This window comes from Pipistrellus hanaki (assembly GCF_964339955.1).
Source record: "Pipistrellus hanaki genome assembly, chromosome: 3".
Lineage (NCBI taxonomy): Eukaryota > Metazoa > Chordata > Mammalia > Chiroptera > Vespertilionidae > Pipistrellus > Pipistrellus hanaki.
In genome coordinates this window covers 184,106,112-184,128,167 of record NC_140505.1, presented here as the reverse complement: position 1 = coordinate 184,128,167, position 22,056 = coordinate 184,106,112, and the positions used below count along the sequence as shown (strand labels likewise).

At 56.9% G+C, this 22,056-nt stretch overlaps 2 protein-coding genes across 2 annotated transcripts; one reads left to right on the top strand and one right to left on the bottom strand.

The window, feature by feature from the left end:
- Positions 1–733: 733 nt before the first annotated feature.
- On the top strand, positions 734–11,898 carry ANKRD54 (ankyrin repeat domain 54). Its single transcript, XM_084879077.1, has 8 exons — positions 734–1,197; positions 2,452–2,499; positions 8,153–8,251; positions 9,269–9,340; positions 9,984–10,031; positions 10,105–10,229; positions 10,408–10,515; positions 10,831–11,898. Exons 1-8 carry the CDS (start codon positions 873–875, stop codon positions 10,903–10,905), a joined length of 900 nt encoding a protein of 299 aa, XP_084735203.1. The 5' UTR covers positions 734–872; the 3' UTR covers positions 10,906–11,898.
- Positions 11,608–21,856, bottom strand: GALR3 (galanin receptor 3; the record flags this gene model as incomplete). The annotated part of the gene is given in 4 exon segments (XM_084878297.1): positions 11,608–11,664; positions 20,070–20,165; positions 20,168–20,837; positions 21,436–21,856. Coding segments are annotated over 4 exon segments (1,182 nt in total). The 5' UTR covers positions 21,795–21,856.
- Positions 21,857–22,056: the final 200 nt, after the last annotated feature.

The following is a 22,056-nucleotide window of genomic DNA, read 5'->3' as shown; positions in this document are numbered from 1 at the left end:
CACTCCTTCCTCAGGTGTGAAAACTTTTACAAAACAATGCACCGAGTTGCACTGTTGCTAAACTCATCACCTGTTTGCGGAATATTTTCCTCTTTCCAGCTCTGACTTCTCCCATAGGACTGGATGTCAGCGGGAATGGAGTCTGATCCTGTGTCGGGAACAGTCACCTGACTTAGTGACCGGTTCTCGGACTGGAGCGTCGTTCCGGTGTAACCAAGTTGAATTAAAATTCTTTGTAAATCAATGATCACCACTGGGGTTACTGAGAGAATCCAGAATAAAGGAATTTATCGCATTTAGAAACCATCACTGCTTGGTTCGTGGTGTTAGGCCAACATTTTAACCTACCTTCGTTTTCCTACTTACCCTGCGTTATTGTGGAAAATTCTTTTTTTTTTCTTCCACATCCATTGATTTAAAAGAGATACATATTTACCTCTCCCTAAAGTTTGGCTTCTTGACTTTCCTTTGCGATTGGCTGCAGATCATCTTAATATGATTGGTTAAAGCATCTGCCCGTTATCTTCCCGTGCTGCGATGGAGGAAATGGAAAAAAATAATGTTTTAAATCTATTTTATTGGCTTTTGTGTAGCGACGTAGGGCTGGAACGTGGGTCCTTCCAAACTATGATTGGCTTCCCTGTCCGTCAGTCACACTGCCGGAAGCCAATTCTATTGCCCGGCTGGAGGGCGGGGCTTAGGCTGGGAGGGTTTTCATTGGTTCGGAGCGCTCCGCGACGCGAGCCGGGCCGCTCGGTTGCCGTGGTTGCGGGTCGGGCCCACCCGCGCGCCCGCTGACAGCGAGGCTTCGGGAGAGGGAAGTGGTCGGTCGTCGGTCGGTCCGGAAAGAGGCTCCGCGCGGAGCTGTTGCCATGGCAGCCGCCGCCGGGGACGCGGACGAGGAGCCGCGCTCGGGCCGCTCCAGCTCGGAGGGCGAGTGCGCGGTGGCGCCGGAGCCGCTGACGGGCCCCGAGGGCCTCTTCTCCTTCGCCGACTTCGGGTCCGCGCTGGGCGGCGGCGCGGGCCTCCCGAGCCGTGCGTCCGGCGGGGCCCAGTCTCCGCTGCGCTACCTGCACGTCCTGTGGCAGCAGGACCCGGAGCCCCGCGACGAGCTGCTCTGCAAGATCCCCGCCGGCCGGCTGCGGCGCGCCGCCAGGCCCCACCGCCGCCTCGGGCCCCTGGGCAAGGAGGTGCACGGTGAGAGCGCGGGGGGCGCGGGGGGCGCGGGCCTCCCCGGGAACAGGCCCCGACCTCGCCCCGGCCCTGTCAGTCTGGAGGCCTCCCGGTCCCCTCCCCTCCCCGCCCCGGCGTCCGATCTAAGACCCAGAGTGACACTCGGTCTCCTTTCAGTAGTAATAATTACCACGTACACCGGTAACTGCTATGGACTATGAATGTAAAGAGGAAAAAAAAAGCCTTCCGCTCAGAACCAGTCCCCCCCAGGCTCTTCACACTGGGTAATTCCGGAATAGAAACGTTCCGCCACTCCAGGTGCTTATTGGTAGGCAATAACAGGGGGCACCGCGGAATACTTTTACTTTTACTTTTACCGGCCGAGGGGGGAGCCCAGAGCCTGTAGCCAAATCCTACCAACTTGTTTTAATGCGCAGACCTCGATCGGTCGCCTCAGCTTCACTCTGCCTAAAGCAAACTATAGGACCTTTCAGCCTTAGTTTTCTCATCTGTAAAATGGGTATGATACTTGCTTTACAGGGGTTTTTGGGAGAGTTAAGCGAGGCAATGCATGTATAGATGTCACTCTGCTTTTGTTGTGCACCAAACACTGTTGTGATCATTTCTGATCCTCACAGTAAATTCTCATTGAGATCCAGACACTGATCCCGTTTTATGGAAGGGGTAGCTGGCTCAGAGAAAGTGCCTTCCCACAAGGCACATAGCCGGAAACTGGTATCAGACCCCGGATCTGCCAGACTCGAACTTCTGCGCTGATGTGTCTGCCGTATTTGACCATTTTCCTGGTGACAAAGGCATTGCTTTCAACTAGCCTCTAATATGGAGGTAGTGTCATTGTAGGAGAAATCACCAAATTTAAGTAAGGCATTTGGGAATGGCTTGTTTTAAAGGAGGATATAAGATTATCTGTGTCATCTGTCCACAGAGAGCTTCCATGGAAACATCCCATTTTGTCTTTGCAATAACTCACGGCTGTCAGGACGGAGCTCAGCCTTGTGTTGCCCGGGATAGACCTGTGCTAGGGTAGCTAACCTGCTAAGGCGCCCAGCTGCTCCAGTGCTGCAGAACGTGGCTTTGGCACTAGGTGTGCCCGCCTCCTTGTTCCCGGGGTAGCCTCATGTATCCTGGCTCCTCTCTGTCTCGTTAGGTGCTACTGTAGCTGCGTGGTGGGTAGCTAGGAAGCTGTGCACTTTCTGCTTCATTGTGGCTGCTGCTGATTGCTGGTGTCTTACTGGTACCCTCTTCCTCTCTTCACAGCTCTGAAGAGGCTGAGGGACTCGGCCAATGCCAACGATGTGGAGACAGGTGAGTGTGCAAAGCGGACCCAGCTCCGTGGGCCGGTTAGGGAAGCCAGTGCTTGAATTCACCCCGTCCCACAGCTCCCCCTGTGACCCTGCTTCCTGCAGTTACTGTTTAGCTGCAGCCACTTTACAGAAGATTTGTCTGGCTTAGGTGCTCACTCTCCCCATGCCTCCCCGTCACCGGGAACTTCCTGATGTCTTAGCTTTTATCGCCCCGTGGGCTCCTTGGTGGTGGGGACACATCTGCTTCGGTATCCCTGACCCCACCCCCCCAGCAGGTTAGGAACTTTGGGGAGCAGACAGTGGGTGTTAGCTGCCAGGAGAGCCACCATCTGCACAGAGCAGCCCCTTCAGCTGCTCGCCGAGGCTTTGCGGCAGTTGGGTCGGTGGTTCTCACACTTGCTTTTTGGCAGAACATCTGGGAGGCATAGGCTCCTAGCAGGACACACTCCGGTTTTCCTGTCATTGCTTTCTAGCCTTCACCAGCTGATAGGGCAGTAACAATAGAAAGGTTCAAGGGCGAATTAGAGGAAAAAAAGTTAATTTTATCCCCTGATTTTTCCTTCCTGTGAATCAGGGCAAGTGGTCCCTTCGCTCCTACCGCTGCTGTAACAAATGACCGCAAACACAGTGGTCTGAATCAACACAGATGTGTTATCCCACAGTTCCGTGGGTCAGAGGCCAACACAGGTCCCCGGGCTGAATCCAGGTGTCTGCAGGGCTGGGTTTCCTCCCGGAGGCTCAGGGGGCGTCTGTTCCTGCCTTTCCCAGCTGCAGGGCTCAGCAGCAGTGGACTGAGTGCTCGCACTGCCGCCTCTGGATCTCACCGCAGGAAAGGGTCTCTGATTTCAAGGACTCAGGATAAAATTGGGCCTGAGTAATCCGGGATAATGTTCCTAGCTCAGGGCCCCTAACCTTAATCTCGTCTGCAAAGTCCCTCTGTGGTGTGGAAAGTGACATCCAGAAACTCTGGGGACTCGGGCGTGGCATGTTTGGGAACGGATCCTTGTCTGCCTCTGTGGACATCGTTCTGTTGTGGTGGGATGCTGTGGTCACAGATACAATGTGAGCATAGATCAAGGCCAAGGGCAGAAAAGCCCACGTCCAGCAGGTGCAGAGGGGAGGCCATTGACCTGGGAGCTGGGGTGCTGCACTGCGGCCTGGGAATGGGCCTGGTCCCTGGCAGCGCAGAGGGAGCGGGCCTGGAGACTGGAGCGCTTTTCAACTCTCTTCAGTTTGGTCTCAGTCTAATATTTTTGGAATATTTAGGCAATAACCTGGATAGCTTTTCAAGGATAAATGACAAGCTTTCTTTTTAATATCTCTAGTGTATGACCAAAGAATATTTTAATTATGCTTCCCTCCCACAGAAAGTCTAGTTCATCTTTTTTTTTTTTTTTTTTCCCCAAACTACAAGAGAAAGTTTATCTAGAAAGTCACAGAGGTAGAAAAACTGAGGAGAATAAATGGGCTCAGGAAACAGGTTATGGAGGCACAGAAGAGACCGTGGAGCTTAGGGGAAAGGGGTACAGGAAGCACGCTGGGGGGAGGTGTCCTCCTGGGAGGGAGAGCGCACCACGTCTGGTTCGCCTGGATCAGGTGTGTGTGTGGTGCTTTTATTATTTTGATAGAAAGGATGTAATTCAGAGCCTCTAACACACCATCTTCACATCTAAATGGCTCTCAGATTTACCAGCCTCTTGCAGGACTCTGATGGTGAAACTGGCTGTAGGATTAACATTTTTCTTTCTTTCTCTGCATATTTATTATTATTTTTAATATATATATTTTAAATATATTTTATTGATTTTTTACAGAGAAGAAGAGAGAGGGACAGAGAGTCAGAAACATCAATGAGAGAGAATCATGTATCAGCTGCCTCTTGCACACCCCCCACTGGGGATGTGCCCGCAAACAAGGTACATGCCCTTGACCAGAATCGAACCTGGGATCTTTCAGTCCGCAGGCCGAAGCTCTATCCACTGAGCCAAACCGGTTTAGGCTTAAAATATATTTTAATAGATTTTTTACAGAGAGGAAGAGAGAGGGATAGAGAGTTAGAAACTTTTTTATAGCAAAAGAAACCATCAACAAAACAAGAAAGCCCACTGTATGGGAGAACATATTTGCAAATGTTATCACTGATAAAGGTTTAATCTCCAACATCTATAGACAGCTTATACAACTAAATAAAAGGAAAATGAACGATCCAATTAAAAAATGGGCAATGGACCTAAATAGAATATATATATATATATATATATATATATATATTTTAATATATTTTATTGATTTTTCACAGAGAGAAAGAGAGAGGGATAGAGAGCTAGAAACATCGATGAGAGAGAATCATCGATCAGCTGCCTCTTGCACACCCCCTACTGGGGATGTGCCCGCAACCAACGTACATGCCCTTGACTGGAATTGAACCCGGGACCTTTCAGTCCACAGGCCAATGCTCTATCCACTGAGCTAAACCAGTCTCGGCTAAATAGAATATTTTCTTTTCTTTTCTTTCTTTATTTATTTTCTTTTTTTTTTTTTTAATCAATCTTTATTTTTCATACTATTACAAAGGTTCTTCATTTCTTCCCCCCTCCACCAGGTTCCCACCCCACCATCCGCCCCCTCCCCATCCCCCATTGTCCTCATCCATAGGTGCAGTTTATGTTCAGTCTCTTCCTCCCTCCCTTTCCCCGATAGTAAATCCCTTTTCAGATAGTAAATCAGTTACTTAGCATTTTCTCATATCAATAATACCTCCACATGCCCAATGATACATTTCATACAAAAGACATTTCCAAATAAGTCAACCAGCCTCATCCAGGCCCCACCCAAGGCACTAACAGATCAACACCACAGCCCTATACTAACTCAACACATCCAGATCTAAGCCTTCATCACTTGATTCAGCAGACCCTCAAGTTCCCGAAAAAGTTTCCAGCCATGTCTGAGAGGCAGCCGTGGGGCAGGGGCAGGCGAGGAGCGAGCTGTTCCGGGCCTGGCTGCTCCGGGCCTGGCCTCTGTTGCTCTGGTTCGTTCCACAACCAGCTGCTCCGGGTCTGGTCACTGCCGCTCCCGACCTAGTTGCTCTGGACTTGGCTGCTGCTGCTCCGGGCCTGGCCACACCCGACCCGGTTTCTCTGGGCCCGGCTGCTCCGGACCCGGCCGCTCCAGGCCTGGCCGCTCCCAGCCTGGCAGCTGCTGCTCCGGGCCTGGCCGCACTAAATAGAATATTTTCAAAAGAAGACAAAAGGAAGGCCAAGAGGCACATGAAAACATGCTCAAAGTCACTAATTATCCAAGAGATGCAAATCAAAACAACAATGCGGTACCATCTCACACCTGTCAGAATAGCCAACATCAACAAATCAACAAACGACAAGTGTTGGCAAGGTTGCGGAGAAAAAGGAACCCTCATGCACTGCTGGTGGAATGCAGACTGGTGCAACCACTGTGGAGAACAGTATGGAGTTGCCTCAAAAAACTGAAAATGGAACTCCCATTTGACCCAGTAATCCCACTCCTAGGAATATATCCCAAGAAACTAGAAACACCAATCAGAAAGGATATATGCACCCCTATGTTCATAGCAGCATAATCTATAATAGCTAGAATTTGGAAACAGCCTAGGTGCCTGTCAGCAGAGGATTGGATCAAAAAACCATGGTACAGCTACACAATGGAATACTATGCTGCCATAAAAAAGGAGGAATTCTCATTTGCAGCAACCTGGATAGAACTAGAGAACATCATGCTGAGTGAAATAAGCCAGTCAATGAAAGAGAAATACCACATGACCTCACTCATTTATGGATATTAAAGAACATTATAAACTGATGAACCAAAAGACTGATATAAAGACAGTAAAGCAACAAGCAGACTCAAATTACAGCCGGGAGGGGAGGGATATCTGGGGGAGATAATAGATCAACCGAAGGACTTGTATACTATACATGCATATAAGTACAACCAATGGACACAAAACTCTGGGGAGGGAGGGTATGTATGGAAGGAGGCGGCGATGTTAAAATATGTACACAGATAATTAATTTAAAAAAAAAAAAGAATTTCTAAGAAGAGGGGTTAAAAAAAACCCCAAAAAACATCAATGAGAGAGAAACATTGATCAGCTGTCTCCTGCACACCCCCTACCGGGGATGTGCCCGCAACCAAGGTACGTGCCCTTGACTGGAATTGAACCTGGGACTCTTTAGTCCACAGGCTGATGCTCTATCCACTGAGCCAAACCAGTTGGGGTGGTATTTCATTTCTAAGATAATTTCCCAGATATGGGATTATTACATCAAAGAGTATGCCTGTTCTGATGTCTTCTGATAGATGTTGCTAAAATGCTTTCCAAAGACTATAGCTGCACCAATCACAAAATAGGACTGGATACCTTAGCTTTCTGTCTCTGTGATATGGCTATCTTTCGGTGATTGCACTGATGAACACTCAGACAGCCCGAAGCTCTTTTGTCTCCTCCACTCCCTAAACCCTTTCCTTCATCCACTTATTCACTCAGCCAGCAACATTCATTGAACAAGCTAAGTAATATTAAGATAAACCAAACCAAACCCCTACAACATATTTGGAGAAGAAGACTTAAAGCAATACCATTTCTAAGATAAAACGCCCCAAAAACGAAGTTATGTGTTCAGTTGGAGAGGTGTTAGTTCTGGAGGCAGAAAAGCCTGGGTTATGTCCCAGTGTGGCCTCCCAAACACGCGTGCTCTGTGCTGAGTCTCCTGGTCTGTAAAATGGACGGGATGCCTTGCTGGGGGGCCGAGGGGCGTGGCGGGCAAATACCTGGCCCCAGGCTGGGGCTCAGTGAAGAGCAGCAATTACTCTGAAATAGCAGGAGAATGTTCGAGCAGCAGGATGAACGGCATGAGAAGCAGGACGGGGACTGGCTAAGTCAGCTGAGGAGACGGGAAGGATTCGTGGCGGAGGGGATAGCTGGGCCTTGTCGGGAAGGACTCAGTCCCTGAGAGGTCTGCTGAGGCAGACGAAAATGCTGCCCTAAAACGATGTCTGGCAGCAATTTCCACATTTTCGTTGGAATGCACATCAGATAGCTAATGCCTCCATTTTAAAATGGCTCCATGCTTTTGGAGGAAGGAATGTCATGTCCATTATCTCATCACAGCAGCTCGGCGTTGGCAGGGCAGAGATCGCTCCCGTTTGGTGGTGGATCAGAGCCCACAGCAGCCTTCTCACCCCCAGCCCAGCTCTTCCCACTGCCGTGCCATCGGCAGTGTCTTCCTCTCTTCCAGCTTAGCTTAGCCTGGGCTTTAGTCTGTGCGGCTCAGAACCTCTCTGAAGGCTGCTCCTGGAGCACAGTGAGCCTCGAGCAGCAGCTTGGGCAGCCGTGCCAGCTGGAGTCGTGTGCATCTGAGTTCAGGTAGTGGCACGGGACGGGATTCTGTGACTAGAATTCCTGACTCAGGGCCAGGATCTTTCTACGATGTCCTCTCCCTAGACAAGTAGGTTGAACACCCAGAGCCTGCCCTCCGTGGTACCCTCAGGAGAACAAGTCCCGTGAGGGTAGTCCCCGTGGGGCAAGCTCTCCATGCATGATCATGCCTTACTGGAAGGGCCCTGAGCATCTTTTAACACTCTCACTCCCCCTCTCCCCTGTCTGGTGGTCCCAGTGCAGCAGCTGCTGGAAGATGGGGCAGATCCCTGTTCAGCGGATGACAAGGGCCGCACAGCTCTGCACTTCGCCTCCTGCAACGGCAATGACCAGATTGGTGAGTCCCGGAGGGGGAGGCGTGAGCTGAGGAGTGAGCGGGTGGAAGTACCAGTAGCCTCTCTCCGGGGTGCTGGGGAAGACCCGTCTGCACTGCCGGGCGGTGCCGCTCCTCTCCGAGCCTGGGGACCCGGCCCTGTGACTAGGGAAGGGGTTCAGCTGGGGAAAGACTGAGATTGCCTCCGAGGTTGGGGCCAGTCCTTCAAGACATCAGGCCCCGTTTCCTCAGAGCCCAGACCAGCAGCGGGACAGCCCTTTTATTTAGGAGTCTTTTTCTGGGTGTGGTGTAAGGTATGAACCGAACTCTCTGTATGTCTACACTGGTGTAACCACCACCCAGGTTAAGATTTGAGCAGGCACATCACTAAAGATACTGGAATCATCAAAAAACATAAAACCCATATTAAACATCATTAATCACTAGGGAAATGAAAATTGAAAGCATGGCTTCCGGTCAAGATGACAACGTAGGTAAATGCACAACCACGCACAACCACATCAAAAACACAAACTACAGAACAACCGTCAGTTAGAACCTCCCAGAATCTAGATGAACAGAAGTCCTACAACTAAGGACACGAAGAGGCCACACACAGACACAGACAGCAGTGCGGTGATTACAAGAAGGAAAGGGGGGCTAGGAGAGGGAAGTGGGTGATGAATGGTGGTGGGAGACTTGCCTTGCGGTGGAGAACACACAATACAACACAGATGATGTATTAGAGAATTGTACTCATGAAACCTATATGATTTTATTAACCAATGTCACCCCAATAAATTCAATAAAAAAAGATTCCCCCAAAATCCTAGTCCTGTACCACTGCATAGAGCAGGAGGTCTCCCAGAATGCTCAGTTCCTGGCCCTCGGTGTCCGGCACATGAACTCTGAGTGAGCGAATGAATGAAACAACAAAGGGCCATGTTAGTTTCCGTACCCACTCTGCGGCTAGGTGAGGGGTGGGGTTAGGGCCGGTCCAGGGGAGCCTCTGACAGCTCCTCTGGGTTTTCCCATTTCCAGTGCAGCTGCTCCTGGACCATGGGGCCGACCCCAACCAGCGAGATGGGCTGGGGAACACGCCGCTGCACCTGGGTAAGTGCCTGCAGCGCCGCCAGGACCCCTTCTCTGGCACAGACAGGCTCCTGTGTGAAGAGCCTGGGTCTGCAGGATCTCCTGTCATCTAGGCCAGTCATTAGTCAACAGAACCAAATATCAAAAGATTGAAATTTCTTTTGAGGGCCAAATTTTTTAAACTTCTAACGCCACTTCTTCAAAATAGCCCAGGCCGTGGCATTTGTGGAAGAGCCACACTCAAGGGGCCAAAGAGCTGCATGTGGCTCGCGAGCCGCAGTTTGCCGTCCATGGATCTAGGGAGAGCCTTCGCTCCCAGTGTGGATGCCATGGACTTCCCGGTCAGTCACTAGCTGGCTGTACCCTGAGTGGAGCTGATTGAGGTGCCTGAACTGGCTCAGCAGCAGCTCTGCTAGGGAGTGAGAGCTGCCGGGTGGCTGACTCCCTCCATGGCTAACGGTGCGGCCAGTACAGCTCCCAGCTCAGTGTCCCCACTGGCACAGAAGGGAGCGGGCTTGATTGCTGAGTCCCCCCGAGTTGCTGCTTTGGTGACGCCATCCAGGAGGCATGGCCTGGCCAGGCGCACTCGGAGACAGCCCCGCTCCTCCAGCAGGCACGGGGCCCAGCCCTGGTGGCCTGCACTCACATCCCTGTTCTTCCTCAGCCGCCTGCACCAACCACGTGCCTGTCATCACCACGCTGCTGCGAGGAGGTACGTGGCACCATCCCTTCTCCCTCCTCTCTCACCCCCTCACCCTGGTGCTCACCGCGGACTGCTCCCACAGGGGCCCGCGTGGATGCCCTGGACAGAGCTGGCCGCACGCCCCTGCACCTGGCCAAGTCAAAGCTGAGCATCCTGCAGGAAGGCCACTCCCAGTGCCTGGAGGCCGTGCGGCTGGAGGTGAAGCAGGTGAGTGCCCCTCTCGTGCTGAGCCACGGCACCAGCCAGCCCTGGACAGGCGCTGCCCTCACCACAGACTCCCCCCTCCAGCGCCACGGCTCCCGGGCCACTTCACTCTGACCCCTCTGGTTCCTGCTCCGGGTGCCTCCTAGCCAGGACCCCAGCCCAGCCCGCCCTCTCGTTCCAGATCATCCAGATGCTGAGGGAGTACCTGGAGCGCCTGGGGCGGCACGAGCAGCGGGAGCGGCTGGACGACCTGTGCACCCGCCTCCAGATGACGAGCACCAGAGAGCAGGTGAGCGTGGCCGCAGGGCCAGGCCCGGTCTGGCAGGAACCACAGGGCCAGTCCACCCTGCTCTGAGCAGCCAGACCCTCAGCGCAGAAAGAGGCCTCTGCCCACTTCCTTCGAAGCTGCTGGGGGCCCTTCGCTGGGTCTGAGACCACCTGCTGTCGAGGACTGACCCTTGGGCGCTGTCCACAGTCCAGTGAAGCCACCGCATGCCTTGGGAGGAGAGACAGTGCTGCCCCCGGCCTGTGGTGTTGGGAAGAAGCCCTGGGGCCTGGCACCTAGGCTGGTCATCTGTGACGGAGCCTCCCTTTGGTCCCGCAGGTGGATGAGGTGACCGACCTCCTGGCCAGCTTCACCTCCCTCAGCTTGCAGATGCAGAGCATGGAGAAGAGGTAGCAAGAGGGGCTCCATACCCTCCGCCCCGCCCCTGCCTGCCTGCCCCGTTACTAAGGAAAGCCTGTGCTTGGGACTGGGAGCTGCACTTGTCTGCAAGGCCGTCCTCCTCACCCCGGATGCCATGGGCCAGAGATGCTCTCACCAGCCTCAGAGCCTCTCCCAGCCATGGCCTCCGTCCTCCTGAGCTGGACCACAGCCCCAGCTTCTTCCTCTGGCCCCGGGCATGCAGCCACACCGCAGCTCTGGCCGGAAGCGCGGGCCCAGCAGGGCTCACCCACTCCGTGGTCTCTGGCACCTCAGCAGGCCCAGCCCTCCCCTGTCCCTTCCCGGCCGTGGGCTTGATGCAGCCGCAGGGTGTGGCTCCAGGCAGGTGCCCTCGGGCTCAGGAGCTTCTGGATGGCCCTGCGCCTCTCACCAGCGTTAGATTTAGACTTGGCACCTGGCTGTCAAGGACACATTGCTGTGAGCTCTCTGGGCGGAAGGAGAGGTTGGAAAGCCTAGACCCTAGAAATACAGGTTAGGAAGGGCCTGCTAAACCCAGAGCAGAAAAGCCCAACCCTTTTCTCCCGTCCATGACGCGCCAGGAGAGCATGGCAGCCTGGTTGGAGGCTGAACAGTGGCCCCAAGGTGCCCGTGTTCTCATCCCGGGACCCGGTGACCTCCGGTGGCACAAAGACTTGGTGATGTCACGAGTTAGGATCTTCAGACAAGGCGGTTGTCCTGATTGCCCAGGGGGCCTGAGGTGGTCACAGGGACCGTCTGAGAGGGAAGCAGACCAGAGAGGAAGTGGGGGGGGTACAGTGACGGAGCAAGAAGCTGTCCCTGCAAGGAAGGGGTCGCATGCCAAGGAGTGCAGGCGGCCTCCAGAAGCCGGAGAAGGCAAGGGAACAGTCCTCTCGGAAGGAACCAGCCGGGCCGACACCTTGACGTTAGCCCAGTCAGACTCAGAATTCTGAACATCCGAACTGTAAGAATAAATGTGTGTGGTTTAAGCACTAAGTCTGCGGTAATTTGTTGCAGGAAACTAATACACTAGACAAGGCTCAGAACTCCCTGGGAAGGAGGAACCCCCACCCCGCCCCCTTCCCCCGCAGGAGCACAGGCCCTTGTTGGGGACCAAGAGGAGGCCCTGCCTGGCCGCCCTCCAAGAAGCCGTCTGACAGCAGCGTGAGGCAGGCTGCCGGGTCCTCAGTCAGGCCACTGGCTCTGCCCCGCTTCCCCTCCCAGCACAGCGGGGTTCTGGCTACTTTTCAGAGGAGGGGAGCGTGTTCCCAAATCCCAGATCTGATTAACTCCTGGCACCCAGACTCCCAGGCCCTGAGGAAAAAGGGTTTCTGTAGGTACAAGCAACCAGCCCTGGCTGCTCTCGGCCCCATGGGGGAAGCCAAAAGCTCCACCAGGCGGGCAAGTTGAGGAGGGGAAGTGTGGCCTCAGGAGGGGGGAGGGACAGGGGATGCAGTGAGACGCTGCTGCTGCTGTGAGTGAGGGGCTGCCTGCCTGCGGGGCAGTGAGGGGCGCTGCGGAGTGAGGACTGAGGGGAGCTGCGGGGCAGTGAGGGGAGCTGCGGAGTGAGGACTGAGGGGAGTGAGGAGGAGGGGCAGGATGGGGCAGTTTTCTCCCTCTGTCCATGTTGTCAGCTCCCCACGCAGACACAGGGCCTCAGTGAGCTTCCCTTCCCACAGGCGCTCTGCGGGCCTGTGCCGGACACGGCCTCCCTTGGCCAGGGCCCAGCGGTGGGGCTGGGCAGGGAAGAGTCCGCGGCAGCGGAGGCAGGGCAGGAGGGAGGACTTCACACAGGGGTACTCCGCTTGGGATCTGCTTCTCTAAGCCTTGCCCCACCTCACCACCCTGCAGAGAGCTGAGCAAGATTTCTCAACTTCGGATCCAAGGTGCTCAATTAACGGGCCCTTCGGGAGGTGCGAACTCCCTGACACAATGCAAGATGTGTGGAGTGCACGCGTGTTTCTGATAAAGGGTCCATAGCTTTCATTATCAGCATGATCCACACTCGGGAGGGGTTAGGAATGCTTTTGTTAATCCTCATCCGAGGATTTTTTTTTTTTTGAGAGAGAGTGGGAGGACGAGAGACAATATTGGCCTGAGAGACACAGGGATTGGTGGCCTCCTGCACACACTCCAACCAGAGCTAGTGATCAAGCTGCAACCCAAGTACGTGCCCTTGATCTGAATCAAGCCCGCAGTCCTCCAGTCCTCAGGCCAACGTTCTAACCACCGAGCCACTGGCTAGGGCAAGGTTAGGGACTTGGGGAGCAGATGGGTGAGGGGCCTGCCAAGGTCATCTGGGGGACTGGCTGGCCCTTCTGGGCCCGTTAACGCCTAGGGCAGGCTGCTTTGTACCGGCAGCGCTAGGAGGAGGGGGGCACGCTGAGACCGAGGCTGCCCTGAGATGACTGTGTCTCCAGGACAGCCGGGCATGGAGAAGCCCTGGCTCACTCCCAGGCCCTTGGCTGAACCAAACCATCCCCACCTGGAAATGGACATCCTCCATCCCGGTGGTGCCCCACCATCCAGCCCTTGCCCTGCAGCCAGATAGCCACGAGAGCAGGCCCCTGGGGCAAGTGAAGGGGTCATCGTCCGCTCCCTCCCTGGCCACGCAGACAGCGAACAAAGGGCTCAACAGGTGAAGGTGGCTTATAGGCCAGGCGGAGGCAGCCAGACGATCTGCTTCTCCCCGTTTCCAGCCAGGATTTATCCTGCACCCCCACACCTGTAAGAGCCAGCCAGTTCCTGTCCGCCCCCAACACTGAAGTGAGTCAGAAAACACAGAGGGCCCTGAGCTGGCTGGGCTGGCGGGGGCGGGAGGGAGAACTCCACAGAGGTTGCCCACACAGGAGTGTTCTGTTACCAGCTGTTCCAGGAATTACTGAGTCTGTGGGAGAGGTGGGACGGGATGGGGGTGTGGGCAGCAAGAAGAAATCCATCGTTGTTGATTTCACCTTCTGGGAGGGTCCTTTGCTTTATACCTCACATTTGTTCATATTAGGAACTAGAGGCCCAATGCATGAACTTTGTGCACTTTGGGGGGGTCCCTCAGCCCGGCCTGTGCCCTCTCACAGTCTGGGAGTCCTCGGGGGATGCCCAACTGATGGCTTAGGCCTGCTGCCGGCGTCAGTTGGACATCCTGGCGCTGCCACCAACGCAGGAGAGGCTCCCGCCACCACTGCTGGCCTCACCAGTCCTGAGCCCAGCTTCTGGCTGAGTGGCACTCCCCCTGTGGGAGCACACTGACCACCAGGGGGCAGCTCCTGCATTGAGTGTCTGCCCCCTGGTGGTCAGTGCACGCCACAGTGTGCAGTTGAGGGGTCTTAGCATATCAGTAGCATATTTCTCTTTGATTGGTTGAATGGGCAACTGGACACAGCATATTAGGCTTTTATGATATAGGAGGATACTGAGCACTTGCAGTGCACTGGGCACTGTTCAAGGTGGGAACACAGAGTCTGCCTGACCTGGCTCCTGCCCATGATGGGAAGTGCTGGGAGCAGAATATTCACGGGTTCTCACAACCTGTGAGGAACTGGCCTTGCGGGGAAGCAGGTTTGTCAGGGGACCCAACCTCAGCCGGGCTGGGACCTAGTTTCCTGCAGTTCCCACCAGGCCTGTACCTGAAGCCTTCTCTGAAGCAGTGTCCTAAAGCCGAGCTCCTACTGTGTGCAGGCCAGCCCTTCATACAAGCCCTCTGATTTAGTGTTCGCAGTAAAATGTGAGCAGCCAACATTCTTGCTCTCACTATTTACAGATGCAGAAAACTGAGGCTCAGAGGAAGGATTTGCTTGAGGTCAGACAGCCAGTATGTGGGGCCCAGCCCGGTCTAGCGTAATCTCTGCCAAGGTTCCCACAGGGCCAGCATGTGCAGTGCCCCTGGACCCAGGCTGCAGGAGTCCATAGGCCTTACGGAGCCAGTGTGTCTCCGTGAGCAGCCTCAGGTACAGGGGGCAGACTGTTCCCTCACTTAGCACAGGTGCAGTGTGCCTGGTGGACAAGGCATGTCCCTGGTCACCGGGAGAGCACAGAGGGCAGCCCGAGGCGATGGGCTGAGCTCAGTCTGCAGTCGTCCTTGCTGGTCTCTGGAAGCTGCTTCCCAGGTGGTTGGAGGGCTGGCTTGGGACCAAGCAGGTGATTGCCTGGTCATGGAGGGAGGTGGGACCAAGCCACAGAAGTCCTGAGGTCTGAAGGTAACGGACCAGGTGAGGCAGGCTGTCACTCCAACCGGAGTCAGATGTGTCCTCACCCAGCAGGCACCAGGAGCTCTGGAAAAAGCCTCTCGGAGAAAGTCCCTGCCCTCCCGGCCCCCTGGGCTGCCTGCTCCCCAGACTCTTCAGATGCTGAGCCCATGCCAGAGTGCGGAGGCCAGGAGGCTGGACCAATGCCTGGTCACCCCAGCAAACACCCTGCTCCCCACCAGCTGTGGGGCCCAAAAGGCATTCCAGCCCCAACACCTGGTGCTGGCTCACCAGCTCACACCCAGGCCTAGTGCAGCTTACCCTACAGATGAGGAAACGGGCTCAGGGAAGCAAAATTATCCTGCCCAGACCAGGGACCGGAGTGTTCTCTCCTCTCTATGACCGGCCCGGCCGCCTGGTGACTCTCCCCCTCCGGGAGCCGGGAGGGTGCATGTGCTGTGGACGTACTTGCCAGTCAACACACCCAGGGGTCAGAGGTGGATGAGTCACACCTCCTCAGCTGGAGACCAGGATCTGCCTGGGGGGGCCCTTGAAACCTCACGTATGGCTGGCAGCTTGCCTCCAATGGGGCCCACTCAGGCAGAGAGCCAAGTGCTGCCGGCCACTGCGGCTCAGCGAGGTCAGGACCAGGGGGTGCAGGAGCCAGGATTCCAACCCCACAGTGTGGCTCCAAGTCCGCCTTGACCCCTCCTCTATGCCACCTCTCTGGTCCACCCAATGCCCAGCGCCACCTCCATCCAGAGCACCCCAGGCACTCTGAGCTGGCACAGTACCGCTCACCCCTTCCTCGCCACCCTCCCTCCTGCTTCCGTCTCACACCTCCACAGAGCCTGGGCCACTGAAACAACATGGCTCCGAACAGATCCCTCAATAAATCAGGCCTGTGCTCACCCCAGACACCATCCAGCCTGCACAGCCTGGCCCTCTGGCCTCGGGCCACCTTGGGTCCAGCTGGCAGCTTGCAAACGAGTCCTGCATCAGGGCTGAGAAACTGATGTTCGTTAATAGGAAACCTTGGTACTTAATTGGTATTGATGTCCCCACACGCACACCTCAGAGTTGATAGATGATGCTGTGCCTGCTGGCGTCAGGCAGGGAGAGGGCTGATTAACACAGCTGTGCCAGGGCCCTCATCTCGCCCACCCTCCCCCGGACTGCGTTTTAGCCCCCACTCTGGTTCCTATACAGGGGAGGCGTGGGGAGTGGGGGCTGACCTTATTTGCACATCCCAGTTCCTCTCTCTTCCTCAGCCAACTCCTTCCTGCCTCTTCCCTGAAAACCATGGAACTGAAATCAGACAGAAGGAGCTGAAGACCCAGTTGTTTCTGGCTAGCTCTGTGATCTTAGGTAGTTACATAATCTCTCTGAGCTCCAGTGTTTTCCTCTTCAAGCTTTAAAGCAGATGAGACCCAGGTTCTAGAACAAGCGCAAGGCCTGAAAGGTAGCAGGGCGTCCAGCACCCGTGCCCTGTGGACACCCCTCTTCATGCTCACGTTCCCTCTCGTCCTCCCCGTCCGCCCTAATAATTCCCACTGCGGGACCTGGCTGCACGGCAGCTCCTCCAGGAAGTCTTCTATGCTCTCCATGCTGGCTCGGACCCTCCTCTGGACTCCCAGTCTCTGGTGCCTCCATCTTTCGTTACTGCAAAGAACCTGTCGGACTAAGCGCTCATACACGAATGTTACAGGCCCCTCCCTAAGAGGTTTGCACAAATAGGAAGGAGGAAGGGATGCAGAGTCTAATCTCCCTCCAACTAACGGGTTCCTTCGCAGGCCCCTCGCTGCCCCAGGCCCGGCTGAGACCTGGCAGGGGGCTCCGGTCAGGTGGCTTCTCCCGGGCTCTGGGACAGCAGCCGGGGCTCGCTCAGCCTCTCCTCCAGCCCCTGCTGCCTGCCCCGGGCCCTGAGGCCTCACAGCGCTCTCCTTAGCAAAGCTCAGTAACTTCTCACTGAACATCGTCCATAGGTTCCGTGACTTTAAGCAAAATGACATCTAACAAAACCAGTTTTATTACAGGCTAATAGATATCAACTAGCGTGAAGTTCCCATGGCATCTCCTCAATGTTATAACTCGACGACATTGAACAAAATGACGTTATCCAAGCACCTGCTGTAGTAAGGCCATCTGCTCTTCCAAGCATCTCATTAGCCCCCTGACGCAGACCCGGCGTCTCTGGGGCCAAGCCCAAGCCCAGCAGCAGTCCATCCATCTTCCTGCCAAACCCACAGCGAACATCGATTCCCAGCCGCGGGCCGGGCCCTGGGCGGCAGCTTTCCTGGCCACAGGCTCCCAGGGCAGCCTCTGGGTAGCCAGCCTCACACTGTGACCCTGGGGCTCCCTGACCTCATGTCCGATAGGGTCCCGCCCCTCCTGGAACCCGCCTGGTGAAAGCTCCTGTGCTCCAGCGGGCCTGGGAGCCCTCGGGGTCTCACTGCACCCCCTCCCGGCCGCCCTGGACCCCACCCGCCTGGCTTCAGTGGCAGGAGCCCACTTATTGCTCCTGCCTGCACCCTGCCTTGGCACAGGCTGTTGCTCCACCTTCAGGCCCTCTCCACCTTTTCCCAGAAAAGTGCATGTTGATTGCTACCTTCTCTGGACTCCTGCTCGGATTGCCCGGGAAGGCCGGAGTGTCCTCTGCCGGTTCAGACTGCCTGCTCTCTCACAGCCCCTCCCATATGCTGTCCTCTCTTCTTTTGTTTTCTGGCTCCTGGAAGGGAGCGACCAGGTCAAACTCATGCCACCTGTGTCTTCCCCCAAAGGCCTAGCTCAGGGCAGGCACTCCAATGTTTGGGGGCTAAAGGAGGGACAGATCGTGTCTTTCTTTCCCTGGCATCTCTGACCTCGTGTATCAAATATCTGCTGTGTGCCACTCTGGGCCAGGCTGCACTGCCCTCCATTAACCAGGGCCTCTGGCTTCTTTATTCGGCTCCAGGCTCCAGGGGCCAAAGAGACCTTCAGAAGCAGGAGGCCCTGCCCTGGCCGGTGGCTCAGTTAGTTGAAGCTTTGTCTCACACCAAAAAGGGCACATACCCAGGTTAGGGGTTCCATCCCAGTGGGGGCATGTACGGGAGGCAACCAATTGATGTTTCTATCCCACATCAATGTTTCTCTCTCACTCTCTCTCCCCCTCCCTGCCTTTCTCTCTTTAAATATCAATTTAAATTTTTTTATTTATTTATTTTTTTAATGTAGGAGGCCTCAAAGTCCAGCCAGAGGCCTGGCTGCCTGAGAGTTGAGGAGAGACCAGGCCGCTGCGGAGGGTTTCCACGGAGCAACCCCTCCCCGGGGCCTGGGGTTTCATGCAGGTTCAGACTGGGAAGCTGTGGCTCTCTGGCTGGGAGAGCTTGTCTCCTGCCCATCCCAGATGGAGGCCGTCCCAGTCGGTCGCCTGTCCGTGCCTCAGAGGTGACTGTGAGGAGCGGCAGCCCAGCGGCGAGGTTAGACCCTCCCTTTACTGTGCAGGCACTCACCGTCACCGAGCATCGGGCTCTGTCGGATGCGCTGATGTTTTCCCGATGCTGCCTGGCGCTGGGAGAGCCAGCCTGGGGCCAGGCCCGGATACCAGCTCTGCCCAGGTTTGCTACTTGGCTCCGGTCAAGCTGCCTCACCTTCTCGAGCCTCAGCTTTGGCTTCTGAGGATGGAGGCAATATCCCTTGCCTGCTGGAGCTGGAGGTGTGAGGCCACAGGGCACCCCTCCAGGGCACACTCCGCTGCTGCGGCCTGCAGCAGAGTGGAAACCTCAGCAGAGACATGGGAGGAGGAGCACTGGACCCGGGTCAGGCCCCGGGGCCGGGCCATTGAAGCAGCTGCTCCCCCAGCTGGGTCCCTGCCTCCCTGGGAGGAGTGACTGCCGCTCTGACCCCTGGGCCTGTGGCAGATGGCAGGTGGCAGGCAGTGACCAGGCCCAACAGCTGCCTGTGGTCAGGGAGGGGCCCTCCCAGGTGCCCCGCAGCCAGAAGGTGTGCTGGGGAGGCACGGAGGCCGCAAGGTCTCAGGCCCCAGCCCGAGCTGATCAAGCTTATTGGCCAGCGGTGAGGGAGGGAGGGAAGTGGTCCGCTCTGCAACCACTGAAACTGATTGATGGGTTAATGCGGAGGTTTCCACCGCCACAGGCTGTGCTGGGAAAGGGGAGGTGCCACAGGGCAGCCAGGGCTGCGGGGAGGCCAGCTGGGACCCCATGTGGCAGTGTCTCCTGAGCCAGGGGCACCGCCTGGCTAAGGCAGGAGCACGGGGTTTGGGTCAGGCGTGGGCCTAGGACCTGAAGCCCATGAGGCCCGAGGATCTGAAGGGCACTCTCCTAAGGAAGGGGACTGCGAGCCGGAGGTTAGGGTGTGGGGAGCTGTGGGGTGGGGAAGAGGGCTGATCCAGAACCAGAAAGAACAAAATAAACACACCTTGGAAACCATGGAAACTGAGAGCAGAGGCCTGGGAGGCGGAGGAGGGGCGGCTCTCTGGAGAATTACACCGCAGCCCGCAGCCCGGCTGAATCCAGCCTCTGCCCAGCACCAGCTATGTGGCCTAGGCAAACCACTAGGTCCCTCAGACTGTTGATTTCTTCAGCTGTAAAATGGACACATTATAATGACCCCACAAAGCTGTTTTGATAATTAGGTTGGAGAAAGTAGCTCCACAGAAGAGACATAGGAAGTGCTTACTAAGTACTTGCCACATTGGCTGCTAGTATTAACCAGAACGGGGCGTGGAGGGGACGGGCTTGGTGAAGGTGGTGAGGGAGGCAGGGTTTAGGAGCTGCTGATGGAAGAATGGGAACGGGCCTGCTCTCCTGCCCGACAGTCTGGGGGCTGCCCGTCTGGGGGTGCTCTAAGCTGTATCCATTCATTTCACCACCCAGGGGTGTCCCCTGGGCTGGAACCCCAGCTCAGCCACTCTCCTGGGCTCTGGCTTTGCCGCATCCCCTCCCCTGGCAGCGCCTGGCCCCGGGGGAGGGGGTGACAAACACAGGACACCAGCGGAGTGCGGCGGACACGGTTTATTTCGCTCCTGCGGGAGTCGAGGCGGGGCCAGCCTCCTCCCCGGGCTCCCCGTCCCAGCCGCCGCCCGGAGGCCTGGCGTCCCCGGGGCAGGGGCAGCCGTCAGGGCCCGGGGACACGGGCCGGACGCGGCGGCGGGCGCGGCGGGAGCGCGGGGGGCGGCGCGCCCCGGGCCACAGGCGGCGGAGGCGCGCGCGGAAGTGGCGGGAGGCGAGCGCGTAGACCAGCGGGTTGAGGCAGGAGTTGGCGTAGGCCAGGCAGTGCGAGGCCAGGCGGCAGGCGTAGGTGGCCGGGCTGAAGGCGAAGCGGCCGAACCAGAAGCACAGGATGAGCGCGTGGTGCGGGCCCCAGCACAGCGCGAACAGCGCCGCCACCGCCAGCATGGCGCGCCCCGCGCGGCCCGCCGCCCTGCGCCGCGCCCCCGCCGCCGCCGCCGCGCCCGCTGGGCCCACGGCCGCCCGCAGGCAGCGCAGCGCGCGCGCGTACGCCAGGCTCACCACGGCCACGGGCAGCAGGTAGCCGGCCGCGAAGGTGGCCACGTCCAGGGCGCGGCGGCGCGCGTCCTCCCAGGCGGGCACGCAGAGCTCGCCGGCGCCGTAGCGCACCGTGCCGTAGTAGCTGAGGTAGGGCGCCGCCAGCAGCGCCGCCAGCAGCCACACCAGCCCCACCGCGGCGCGCGCGTGGCGCGGGGTGCGCAGGGCCCGCGAGCGCAGCGGGTGCCGCACGGCCAGGTACCTGCGGGGGGACGGGGGGTGCCGGTCAGCCGCATCCGCGCCCCCTCCGCGCCCCCACCGCGGAAATGGAGCCTGGGGGTTGATGGAGCAGGGGGTCACCACTCCACCTGCCTCCCGGGTGGTAGTGATTAAGGGGGTTCACGGGCCAAGCGCTTAGAGAAGTGCCGGGAAGTGCAGAGTAAAATGACTTGGCCAAGGTCATCAGCTAGAGTGAGCCTGGATTTGACCCCAAGTTTCAAGCCATGAAGGCAGCTATGAATGATGTCAACCGGGCCAGGCATGGGTGGTAATACACCCATGAGTTCGTTCATGTATTCTTTTCCCCATTCATTTCACTCACAGGGCCCCTAGCATGTGCCAGACCCGGTGAGGGCGCTTGAGACACACAGACCTTTAGGGGAAGCTCCTAATGGAGTTGGGGAGGGCAGGATGGTCCCCCCAAGCCCACACTGCAGGTGCCCAGAGGCTGGAAGGTGGCGGCCAGAGCTGCTCCTTCCCTCTCTCCCATTTCCCTTTTGGGTCCCCGGTTCTCTCTGTCCTGAGGCCAGTGAGCGCTGGTCAGGTCTTCCCACCCCAGCCCAGCCCGGTCCCAGGCACACCTGTCCACGGAGACGGCAGCCAGCGTGAAGCTGCTGGCATACATGGTGAGGTAGATGAGCAGGTGCACAGCCTTGCAGACGAGGGCCCCGAAGAGCCAGGCGTCCAGCGTGTAGATGGCGGCCTGGAAAGGCACGCAGCACAGGATGAAGCAGAGGTCGGCCACGGCCAGGTTGAGGATGAACAGGTCCGTAGTGCTGCCCGGCTCCTGCCACACACCGGGGCCGGGCTGCAGCAGCACGGCCAGCACCAGCCCGTTGCCCACCGTGCCCAGCAGGAAGATGAGGGCAAAGACCACGGGCACTGCCACAGCCCCCACGCTCCCTGGGCTGTCTAGCGAACTGTTCTGGGCATCAGCCATAACTCCAGCAGATGACCACCTGGGGAGAGAAGCTGGACTTCTCAGGCAGGGCTCCCAGCCCTGGTCACAGGGTCTGGTTTCCTCAGCCTGGGCCTGGCTAGATACCCTGGGCTAGAAGCTCCTGTGTGTGTGTGGGGGGTGGGGGTGGGGGGTGGGCAGAGACCTACTGTGCAAGTGCCTGGCAGTTACATTGGTGTCTGAGGTGGGTTTCTCAGCTTCCTAGAGAACACCCCATAGTGCTAAGTGTGAAGAGCTGACTGGG